The following is an 11,870-nucleotide window of genomic DNA, read 5'->3' as shown; positions in this document are numbered from 1 at the left end:
ACACATTAACTAGGGATAAAAAAAAAAACTGGGAAAAAATGATAAAGAGAGATACATATGTGTTGGGTCATGGGTGAATGAGTTTGTAAATATTGATAATGTACGTGTATTACGTTCAATGAAACTTTTATTAATTTATTATTAGATTGTCAAATCTCATGTTAAAAGGTTGGTTTTCGGATTAACATAATTTACACATGAAATCAGTTTCAGATTCACTCAAAGCTTTTCAAATGAATTCATTTGTGAAAATCCACCAAACTTGAATAACATAAGACTTTCGTTAATAATTGTAAGTATAAGAACCAATAACACTAGATTTTAAACTCTGTTAATGAAGAGTTTGCAAATATAAGAACCAATAACACTAGATTTTAAACTCTTTTAATGAAGATTTTGCAAATATAAGAACCAATAACACTAGATTTTAAACTCTTTTAATGAAGATTTTGCAAATATAAGAACCAATAACACTTGATTTGAGTAAAGTATTTAAAATCATTGATTAAATAACATTAGACTTGGGTTAGAGTTAGACTCTATTAAAATCCATTATCCAATAACACCCACTTAAACAACCAATAACACCCCCTAAAATAGATTCCGACCAAAAAAAAAAAAAAGGGAGAAAACTTTAGATCTAAAATAGATTTTTCTTAAAATAGTAATCCTACATTAAACAACTTGATCCTTAGGAAAATGTTGTCAACTCCAACAAATGTTTATGATTTGTTTTTTTTCCATTTTTGTTGTTATTAAGGCTGAGGAAAAGGTTATATTAGTAATTTTGTGTTGTGTGTCAGAATCATCGAAGATCAGATTATTAATTAGTTGTCTAGTTCCACTAAAGCTGCCGTAACCAAAGGCCACACGTGGAGATCTCATCCACCTGTTCTTTTCTATGCATAAATCACAAAAACTATAAAGAATAACAAAAAATGTGTATAAACTACGTCGATCTTAAAGTTCTTAACAAAATTTAAACATTTTAAACATTGTTACTTGCATTTAACTATTACCAATTTGATAGATCAAAGTATAAGCCATAGTATAAGACTATAAGCTATAATAATCTTTAAAATTTTCAAGAATCTTTGATTAGACTTGAACTAATGAAAAGTGGTGAAAAACTTGGTAGGTGGTACAAGGCATGGGAAATGTTTATATTGCTTTGGGCAATATACTCATCTTTGTTCACTCCCATGGAGTTTGGTTTCTTCCGTGGTCTCCCTGAGAGACTCTTTGTACTTGACATTGTTGGTCAGATCGCTTTCTTGGTCGATATTGTTCTTCAGTTTTTTGTCGCCTACCGCGATATCCAAACCTATCGAACTGTCTACAAACCATCTCGTATTGCTCTCCGGTCAGTACTTAAATAGCCCCTAACAAGCATTTAACCATGTCTACTTTATATAGTTACTAATGTATGAAATATGTCTTTACGCATCATGTTTCTTAGGTACTTAAAATCACATTTTCTTATGGATTTCATTAGTTGCTTCCCTTGGGATCTTATCTACAAGGTAAGTTTTACCTTTACTTGTTAGCATTTCTTAGATCTTCTAGAAAAGTCAAATTGTATTTGTAACATTTCTTTTATATGACTACACTAACCTTTTTTTTGTAGGCATCAGGGAGACACGAGTTAGTGAGGTATATGTTATGGATAAGGCTGTTTCGGGTGCGTAGAGTGGTTGAGTTTTTCCAAAGGCTTGAGAAAGACACAAGAATCAACTATCTCTTCACTAGAATCTTGAAACTTTTATTCGTTGAAGTTTACTGTACTCACACAGCTGCTTGCATCTTCTATTACTTGGCTACCACTCTTCCTCCGGAAAACGAAGGTTACACTTGGATCGGTAGCCTAAAGCTAGGAGACTATAGCTACGAAAATTTCCGAGAAATCGATCTTTGGAAACGTTATACAACAGCTCTATACTTCGCCATTGTCACTATGGCTACTGTCGGTAAAAAAAACCAATATGATTATTTTGATGTTCATTTGATTAGTTATTACAAAGATCTTGATGTTTGTTTGTTTTTACTTCAGGTTATGGAGACATACACGCGGTGAATCTACGGGAAATGATATTTGTAATGATATATGTTTCATTTGATATGGTTCTTGGTGCGTACCTTATTGGTAACATCACTGCCTTGATTGTGAAAGGATCAAATACAGAGAGATTTAGAGATAAGATGAATGATCTCATAAGTTTCATGAACCGTAAAAAACTCACTAGAGATCTTCGTAGCCAAATAACTGGTCACGTGAGATTGCAGTACGACAGTCACTATACTGACACTGTCTTGCTTCAGGACATCCCAGCCGCTATACGCGCCAAGGTACTCTAAGCAAGTTTATATGTACTTTTAGCCCGCAAAGCCAACATAGTATTTTAACTAGTTGTTTGATGGATTAGTCTCCTTTCCCTAATATAATACACTAGTTGAGCTACTAGAACTGGCTTCTTATTGTAGATTAAGGGCTGCGACTTCGGGTCAGGTAGGATAATTCATTATTTGGTCGGGTAATTCGGATACTCGGATAGTTCGGAATTTGAGAAATGTTACTGGAAACAACGAATTACATAACGGTTTGGGTATCGGCTTTTTTGGTTAGTTTTTTTTCGCTTACCGAAAGAACCGAATATTTTAGATTTTTGGTTAGTTTAGTTCAATCGGGTCAATTATCTCAGTTAATTATGATAAATTTGGTTTAATTTTGGGTGATTTCGAATATTAAGGGTAATTCGGTTATTTCGGATCTGTTAGTTCAGTTAATTTTGGATAATTCAGTTAAATTCGGGTAACCAATCGTTTTGGTCGAACCGAACTGATCCAAACCAGTAACCGACTGCATATCATAATTCCTTCTGATCGGTTATCTTTCTTAACCGAAATCGAACCGAAAACCGAAAATCTAGGTAGGACTAGTAGATTTGTTTTGTATGATTGTGGAAAAAGCATCACTAATAACTTTTTTTTTCTGCAGATTGCGCAACGATTGTACCTGCCTTACATAAAAAAAGTACCTCTCTTCAAAGGCTGCTCTACGGAGTTCATTAATCAAATAGTAATAAGGCTCCATGAAGAGTATTTTCTTCCAGGAGAAGTAATAACAGAGCAAGGAAACGTTGTAGATCATTTGTATTTCGTCTGTGAAGGCTTACTGGTATGTAAAATCTCATCGAGTTTGTTGTTACTATCATCATTGAGTATTTTTGTATGTCTCACTTTGTTGTTTTCATAGGAAGCTCTTGTTACAAGAACAGATGGATCAGAAGAGAGTGTGACTTTTCTTGGTCCTCACGCTTCTTTTGGAGATATCTCCATCATTTGTAACATCTCTCAACCATTTACAGTTAGGGTTTGCGAGCTTTGTCATCTCTTACGCCTCGATAAACAGTCTTTCTCGAACATCCTCGAGATTTATTTTCACGATGGACGCAAGATCTTGAACAATCTTATGGAGGTATAGTACTCTTTTCTAATCTCTATATTTAGGGTTTGAGAAATCTTGCAACTCAATCTTTGTTTTGGACAGGAGAATGATTCAAACGAGAGGGTAAAGAAGCTAGAATCTGACATTGTGATTCACATTGGGAAACAAGAAGCAGAACTTGCATTGAAAATGAACAGTGCAGCTTTCCAAGGAGATTTTTTCCAGCTTAAGAGCTTGATACGATCTGGAGCTGATCCAAACAAAACAGATTACGATGGAAGATCACCACTTGTACGTTGTTTCGCTTATCGTCGATCTTGCTTCGATGCTACTAAAGATTCTTTCTTTAACATGTAGTTACCTTGTTCATGTATGCAGCATCTTGCAGCATGTAGAGGCTATGAAGACATAACTTCATTTCTTATTCAAGAAGGTGTTGATATCAATCAAAAAGGTAAAAAATTGATATTGTATCTATTGGTAAAGATTACATTGTCTTATGTTTACGCTTTTGGTAACATATATTTGCAGATAAGTTCGGGAACACGCCATTGTTCGAGGCTGTGAAAGCAGGGCAAGAAGGAGTGATTCGTTTGCTTGTGAAAGAAGGAGCCTCTTTTGATTTAGAAGATTCAGGAAACTTCCTTTGCGCGACAGTTGTTAAAGGCGACTCTGATTTCCTCAAGAGATTGCTCTTAAGTGGTTTGGATCCAAACACTGAAGATTACGATCATAGAACCCCGCTTCATGTCGCTGCTTCGGAAGGGTTATACCTAATGGCTAAGATGCTACTTGAAGCTGGAGCAAGTGTTGTCTCTAAAGACCGGTAAAAACTCATACAAAATGAATCATCAAAATCATTTAAAATTTTTTAACTTACAATAGTACTTCATACATCTAATCTTTAAAAGGTGGGGTAATACTCCGATTGATGAAGCCCGAATGTGCGGAAACAAGAAACTGATTAAGCTACTCGAAGATGCGAATACCGCGCAGCCAAGCTCTCATGAACAACAACGTATTCAAATTTAACCACTTTTTTTTTTAACACTATACAACTCAAAAGATGAATCTTGAAGTCATTTTTATGTTTTGGACTTAAACAGAGGAGAGAGTTCAGAGAAGGAAATGCACGGTGTTTCCATTCCACCCGCGCGAGGCGAAAGAAGAGCGTAAAAGAAAGCACGGAGTCATGGTTTGGATCCCGAGCGATCTCCAAACACTTATACTAACTGCTGCACAAGAGCTCGGGCTATCCGATGAAGACTCATTTGTAATACTATCAGAAGACCAAGGTCGTGTCACTGACATTGATATGATCAGTAATGAGCAGAAACTGTATATGATCAGTGATACTACTGATCAAACATAATGATCAAGTTTTCCAATTTTTTCGATCATTACTACATAAGAGTCATTTGAGGTTACTTTGTTCTTATATTAGCCATTACAAAAAGGAGAACACTATTTCTTATTAAGCCATTGATTTCAAGAAAATAAATATATGCTACTAGTTATATGGTTACAAACACAATACTTAGAATTACATCAAGAACTGAGAGATTATTATTTAGATAATTATATAACAGAGAGTAATTAACAGAGTTTAATACAGTGAAGTTGTCTGAAGTTTTTCTGAGCTTCAAGATTCTCGTTATCGACAACTTCTTTACTTGTTTCACTAGAATCTGATGTAAAGATTTGAAAAAGAACGTCCATGACACATCCAAGAAGGGGAATATGTGAACAGAAATTAGATTTCATAGAGAAGTTATATAAATAAAAGATCTTTGAAAATATTATGAGATATGTAAGAATAAATGTTTGGAAGAGATTATGAGATGAACATGTAAAGAGAAGATAAGGCCATCTTTATAGGTATAACTTAGGAGATGTATCTTAAGCAATTATATGTATATTAATAATGTTAAAGAGTAAGTTAAGAATCTTTGATTAAGTGATGATTATTGGTTGAACTTCAAGTATCTTAAAATTTAAATAATATAATAATGTAAATATTTTTTTTTTAAACTTAAATAAATTATGAATAAAGTGAAAACTTATAAAAATTAATCATAAAACATATTTGAAAATTAAAATATAAATGTATGTACATATACTAGACATCTACAAAAACTCACTCCTTTCTCATAGTCATCATCGTCATCAGACTCATCTTCCTCGTCGGAGTCATCCTCATCATCTTCTGATTGAGGCGCAACTTCTGCAGGCTTAGCCTTTAGCTTTGAGTCAGCCTTCACAACAGCAGCTTTAGCATTTCCTGAAACGTAAAGGACAATGACATTTGAGATGAGATGACAACTTTTCACGCAAAGAAGCAAAGACAATAGCAGCATCTACAATACATACCATTGGCAGGTACAACAGCAGGAACAGCTTGGGGAAAAGTTTTGGGAGCCTCCACAGTAAAAACGGATCTTGCCACAGTTAGTGAAGAAATCTAGAGGATGAACCTCAACACCAATAGTGGCTGCAAAAATACAAGAAGATATCAGAATCTTTGAACTCGTGGATTGAAAAAAAGAGGTTATTACAATGTTTCGGGATGACTTGCAAGTACTTACGTTCATACTTCTTCTCAAACTCTCCAGTAAGATGTCTCTTTACAAATGTGGTTTTCCCTGCGAACGAACATCAAACAAAATTAATCCGAAGAGGGTTAACAAGATAACCAAATGCATCCAATCATCGAAACCACATAGGACTATCTCAGAACTGAACTGAGACAGATCAATATCTTCTAGTACAAACATAATCTAAGGATCGATTAAGTAAGACCGAAGGTAGCTAACATCAAGCGCTATGCAAAACAAGTCAGACGCAGCAAACTCCCGACTCGTGTTCTCTAATCAGAATGGAACTGTAAGATGTACATTACTAATCAAAATTACTCATACAAACAATATCATATGCATGTCATCTTCCCCTTACAGTCAAGGTTGCCTACCACATAGAGAAACCAGAATCAAACTACATATTACACTAAAACTACGAAATTTAAACAAGCTGTGTAAAAAAAAATTGAAAATAACCTGAGAAATGTGGATGAGGTTGTCTTCTTCAGGAGTAACCTTAAGAGGCGCACCTGATTTCACTTCAACTCCTATATAACATCATACAAAGAAATCAAAAACATGAGTCATTCATGCTTCACAACATTCATCAGCTTGTTTACTAGGAAAATCAAAGTTTGTAGATTTGATTCTCGAAAAACAATGCATCTCTCAGTCACAACTTAACATGAACATAACCATGTCAAACCAAAACTTATAAAAGAACAAACTGTACATTTGCAAGTATAAGTTTTCCTCTTTCTCCATAAACAAGATCCTTGTATCTTCTATTCGCTAACCCTTAAGCCTATTGAAACTAGAGATTCATCCAAAATCCATAACATTACCTAGCAAATTTGCAATGTTCAAAGCTAAAATCAACATACTCTTACGTCCGAGAGAAGAAAGAAGCCTCTAATTCCAAATTAAATCGTTCTTTCCTAAACGCATAATATCAAATTCACCTCAGAAATTGAAAATTTCAGAAAACACGAGAATGTTACCTGCGAATTTGACGGTGGTATGGCCTGGATCTGGAACAGACTACGATTAATACAAAAACTAGATCAGATCGGAAGAATCAGTATATGTGTTGGGTTTTGGGTTTGATTTGGTCTTAGTCTGTTTCTAGTTTTTGAATAAACTCCGATGTATAAGGAGTCAATGGGTTGTCCGGGTATTTCGTCTCAGTTAGTCGTGCTTCCTATATTTCTGTTTCAAGTATCTGTAGAAGATTGAGTCTTCATCTGTTGGCTATATATAGCCTTTTCTCTTTTGATAATAAGATCATCGAACTATTCAGTTTTCTTTGTGGTTAAGCTTCTGAGAACAACAAAATCTGGTATCAGAGCTTAATTTCTGGGGAAAGGGAAACACTAGTGAGAGAGAGTGAAAACACGGGTGAGTGACAGAGATAGAGATGAGTGATTCAAGCAATTTTGCTGCGCCGAGTATACCGAGATTTGATGGTGATTATGATCACTGGAGTCTACTCATGGAGAACTTGCTGAAATCGAAGGAGTATTTTTGTGTGGTGAAAGATGGAGTTGCAGAACCAGCTAGCGAGGAGACGCTAACTGATGCCCAGAAGAAAGCTCTTGCCGAGGCAAGACTTAAGGATCTCAAAGCTAAAAACTACCTCTTTAGTGCAATTGACAAGTCTGTTCTCAAAACGATTACCTTGAAGGATACTTCTAAACAACTGTGGGACTCGATGAAGACGAAGTATCAAGGTAACTCAAGAGTAAAGCGTGCTCAATTGCAGTCACTAAGGAGAAGTTTTGAGTTGTTGGAGATGAGAAGCGGAGAGTCCATCACTGATTACTTCACGAGAGTAATGGTGATAGCAAACGACATGAGAAATTGCGGAGACGATATGCAGGACGTGAAGATAGTGGAGAAGATCTTGCGTACTCTGACAGAAAATTTCAATTACATTGTCTGCTCCATTGAAGAATCAAAAGACATTGATAGTCTTTCAGTTGATGAACTGCAAAGTTCATTGTTAGTTCACGAGCAGAAAATGAAAAAGCCAAGCCATGGAGGAGAAGAACAAGCATTGAAGGTGACATATGATGAGCGTGGTGGTAGAGGCAGAGGAAGAGGACAAGGAAGAGGAAGAGGGAGACACTTCAACAAGGAGACCGTAGAGTGTTTTAAGTGTCACAAGCTTGGACATTTTCAATACGAATGTCCAAGACAAGAAGGTAAAGCCAACTATGCTGAGGCCAATGGAGAAGAAGAAGATGTCTTGCTAATGGCGTTTACAGAAAGTGAAAGCAAAGAAGAAGACTGGTTCCTTGATTCAGGTTGCAGCAATCATATGTGTGGAGATAAGTCTTGGTTCTCCTCATTTGATCAGGAGTTTCGCCATTCGGTGAAACTGGGGAACAATGCATCACTAACAGTTGTTGGAAAAGGAAGTGTGAGTCTGAGAATTGGTGGGAGAACACACATGATCAGTGATGTGTATTTTGTACCAGATTTGAAAAGCAACTTGGTGAGCATCGGACAACTTATTCAAAAAGGGTGTGAAATTCTGATCAAACAAGGAGTATGCAAGCTATACCATCCGGAGCTTGGTTTGATTATGCAGTCGGAGATGACAAAGAACAAGCTTTTCAAGGTCACAGCAACAAAAAATTCTGTCAACCCAGTGGTGGAGTGTTACAAAATCACATAAGGGGATGAATCACAGCTTTGGCATCGAAGGTATGGGCATCTAAATTACAAAAGCTTGAGAACCTTACAATATCAGAACATGGTGGAGGGGATGCCTCAGCTTAAGAAAACAGAGGAGACTGGGAAGTGTGTAAGCTGCTTTGTGGGAAAACAGCATCGGGAGAGTGTTCCAAAGAAAAGTATGTGGCGTGCACCAAAGAAATTGCAGCTGGTACATTCGGATCTCTGTGGACCAATCACTCCAGCATCAAACAGTGACAGAAGATACATCCTTACCTTCATTGACGATCATAGTAGAAAGGTTTGGGTTTATTTTCTGTCAAATAAATCTGAGACCTTTGTTTCTTTCACAAGATTCAAGAGTCATGTGGAGAGGGAGACTGGAGAGGCACTTGTATGTCTGAGAACAGACAGAGGAGGGGAGTATTTGTCTAATGAATTCAAAAGTTTTTGTGAAGAGACAGGAATAAGCAGACAGCTTACAACTGCGTTCACGCCGCAGCAAAACGGAGTCGCTGAGCGTAAGAATCGTACAATTATGGAGATGGTGCGTTGCATTCTCAATGACAAAGAGGTTCCTAAGAGATTCTGGCCTGATGCTGTAAAATGGGCAGTTCACGTTTTAAATCGAAGCCCCACGTCTGCTTTAAAAGGAAAAACACCAGAAGAAATGTGGAGTGGAGCCAAACCAAAGGTGGATTATTTTAGAGTGTTTGGGTGCTTGGCACATGTTCATGTTCCAGAGCAGAAGAGGAAGAAATTGGATGATAAAAGCATTACGTGCGTGTTGATCGGAGTGAGCGATGAGTCAAAGGGTTACCGGTTATACAATCCAGTCACAGATAAAGTTGTAACGAGCAGAGATGTGGTGTTCGAGGAAGAAAAAGGTTGGAACTGGGGAGAAATCGAAGCAAGAATATGTGAAGAGCCATTGCAGTGGGAAGAAGCTAATGGGGATGAAGTATCTCAAGAGTCACCTGCGCTGCAAGCTGAGAGAGCTACTGGGACAGAGGATGCGGAGAATACTGCGGAGACTGTTGTTTTAGAGCCTCCTCAGCTTGTGATCCCACGAACTCGCAGACCACCGTCTTACCTGCAAGAGTATGAGACTGGAGAAAATATTTCTGAAGAAGAAGAAGAAGACATAGCTGACCTTGTTATGTTTGCTGCACTTGCTGATCCAGTCACCTTCGACGAAGCTATTGGAGATGAAAAATGGATAAAGGCGATGGAGATTGAACTAGAGTCCATAGAGAAAAATGGGACGTGGTTTCTCACAGAATTGCCGAAAGGAGCTAAGAAGATAGGTGTGAAGTGGGTATACAAAACAAAGCTGAATGAAAAAGGAGAGGTTGACAAATACAAAGCCAGGCTAGTCGCAAAGGGTTATGCACAGCAACAAGGTGTAGATTATAATGAAGTTTTTGCTCCTGTTGCAAGATGGGACACAATACGGATGATTCTGGCCTTGGCAGCTCAAGAAGATTGGTGTGTTTATCAGTTGGATGTAAAAAGTGCATTCTTACATGGTGAGTTGTCTGAAGATGTCTATGTAGAGCAGCCACTGGGATACATTAAAGAAGGAGAGGAGCATAAAGTTTATAAACTCACAAAGGCGCTGTATGGTCTGAAGCAGGCGCCTCGGGCTTGGTACAGTAAAATTGAAGCTTACTTCTCCAGGGAAGGCTTTCAAAGATGCGAGTACGAGCACACACTATTTGTTAAAACAGAGGAAGGTAACAAAATTCTAATTGTGAGCTTGTATGTTGATGATCTGATTTTTACTGGGAATGATGAGAGCTTGCTAGAGGGTTTTAAGTCATCTATGAAGAAGGAGTTTGATATGACAGATCTGGGGAAGATGAAATATTTCTTAGGTGTTGAAGTAATACAAGATGCTGATGGGATCTTCATTCATCAAAGGAAGTATGCCGGAGAGATCTTGGAGAGATTCAATTTGATCAATGGAAATGAGGTGAAGAATCCAATTGTGCCAGGAACGAGAATGTCAAAAGAAGGAGATGGAAACAAGGTGGATCCGACATTGTACAAGCAGCTCATTGGGAGTCTAATGTACATCACATCAACAAGGCCAGATGTGATGTATATCGTGTGTTTGCTGAGCAGGTACATGGCGGATCCTCGTGGAGAGCATATGCAAGCAGCAAAACGAGTACTTCGTTATCTGAAAGGTACTCTTGGTTTTGGTGTTTTCTACAAGAGGAAAGCTGTTGGTGAGTTAACTGTCTATACAGACAGTGATTATGCTGGTGACATTGATGATAGAAGGAGTACTAGTGGTTATGCATTTTTGCTAAGTGGTGGAGCTGTGGCCTGGGCGTCAAAGAAGCAGCCGGTGGTGACGTTATCAACAACAAAAGCTGAGTTTGTTGCAGCAGCTCACTGTGCTTGTCAATGTGTTTGGATGAGGAGGATCTTAGAGGAGTTTGGCATAAAACAGTCGGGGAGTACCACAATCATGTGTGATAATAGCTCAGCTATTAAGTTGTCAAAAAATCCTGTTCTACATGGTCGAAGCAAACATATTGATGTCAGGTTTCATTTCTTAAGAGATCTTACTAAGGAAGGCGTTGTGAAGCTAGTTCACTGTGGAACAAGAGAGCAAATTGCAGACATCTTAACAAAGCCGTTGAGTTTAGAGGTGTTCGTGAGACTAAGGGAGAAGCTTGGAGTGTGCGAGAAGATAAACTGATTGCTACTGCTTTCAGTTTAGGAGAGGCATTGTTGGGTTTTGGGTTTGATTTGGTCTTAGTCTGTTTCTAGTTTTTGAATAAACTCCGATGTATAAGGAGTCAATGGGATGTCCGGGTATTTCGTCTCAGTTAGTCGTGCTTCCTATATTTCTGTTTCAAGTATCTGTAGAAGATTGAGTCTTCATCTGTTGGCTATATATAGCCTTTTCTCTTTTGATAATAAGATCATCGAACTATTCAGTTTTCTTTGTGGTTAAGCTTCTGAGAACAACAATATGGGCCAGCACAGACACACACGTAGATACTTATCGAGATCGAGAAAACGTAAAATTGAAAGCAAAAAAACTTACAGAAACAAATCTAGAGACTTTCTGACTGTCGATAGTCGTGTAGTTCCCACCGGACATCATCTTGTTCCGATCTTCTCCGTTCGTCTCGTAGCTCTCAGAAAAACAA

General features: G+C 37.6%; 1 protein-coding gene and 1 long non-coding RNA gene across 3 annotated transcripts in view; one reads left to right on the top strand and one right to left on the bottom strand.

The window, feature by feature from the left end:
- The window catches only part of LOC17878507 (potassium channel GORK), a 6,546-nt gene extending 1,623 nt beyond the window's left edge, over positions 1-4,923 (top strand). The window contains exons 2-12 of the mRNA XM_006286258.2: positions 1,139-1,363; positions 1,460-1,523; positions 1,628-1,967; positions 2,051-2,346; positions 2,996-3,175; positions 3,254-3,475; positions 3,548-3,736; positions 3,824-3,899; positions 3,977-4,271; positions 4,357-4,463; positions 4,552-4,923. Coding sequence (XP_006286320.2) covers positions 1,139-1,363; positions 1,460-1,523; positions 1,628-1,967; positions 2,051-2,346; positions 2,996-3,175; positions 3,254-3,475; positions 3,548-3,736; positions 3,824-3,899; positions 3,977-4,271; positions 4,357-4,463; positions 4,552-4,817 — 2,260 coding nt within the window. The 3' untranslated portion in view covers positions 4,818-4,923. The remainder of the gene's footprint in view (positions 1-1,138; positions 1,364-1,459; positions 1,524-1,627; positions 1,968-2,050; positions 2,347-2,995; positions 3,176-3,253; positions 3,476-3,547; positions 3,737-3,823; positions 3,900-3,976; positions 4,272-4,356; positions 4,464-4,551) is intronic.
- A 570-nt stretch (positions 4,924-5,493) lies between these two features.
- On the bottom strand, positions 5,494-11,870 carry LOC111829747. Of its 2 annotated transcripts, XR_002833102.1 has the most exons (5): positions 11,765-11,870; positions 7,023-7,062; positions 6,031-6,569; positions 5,816-5,936; positions 5,494-5,726 (listed from the first exon to the last, which is right to left on the bottom strand). It is a non-coding gene; the product is annotated as an uncharacterized LOC111829747 (long non-coding RNA). The 2 variants fall into 2 exon arrangements; XR_002833103.1 differs by lacking the exon at positions 7,023-7,062 and having other exon boundaries at positions 11,765-11,857.

This window comes from Capsella rubella, unplaced genomic scaffold (genome assembly GCF_000375325.1).
Source record: "Capsella rubella cultivar Monte Gargano unplaced genomic scaffold, Caprub1_0 scaffold_7, whole genome shotgun sequence".
In the NCBI taxonomy this organism is placed as follows: Eukaryota; Viridiplantae; Streptophyta; class Magnoliopsida; order Brassicales; family Brassicaceae; genus Capsella; species Capsella rubella.
Note: the sequence above shows the minus strand (reverse complement) of the source record. Positions and strands in the feature narration are given on the sequence as shown.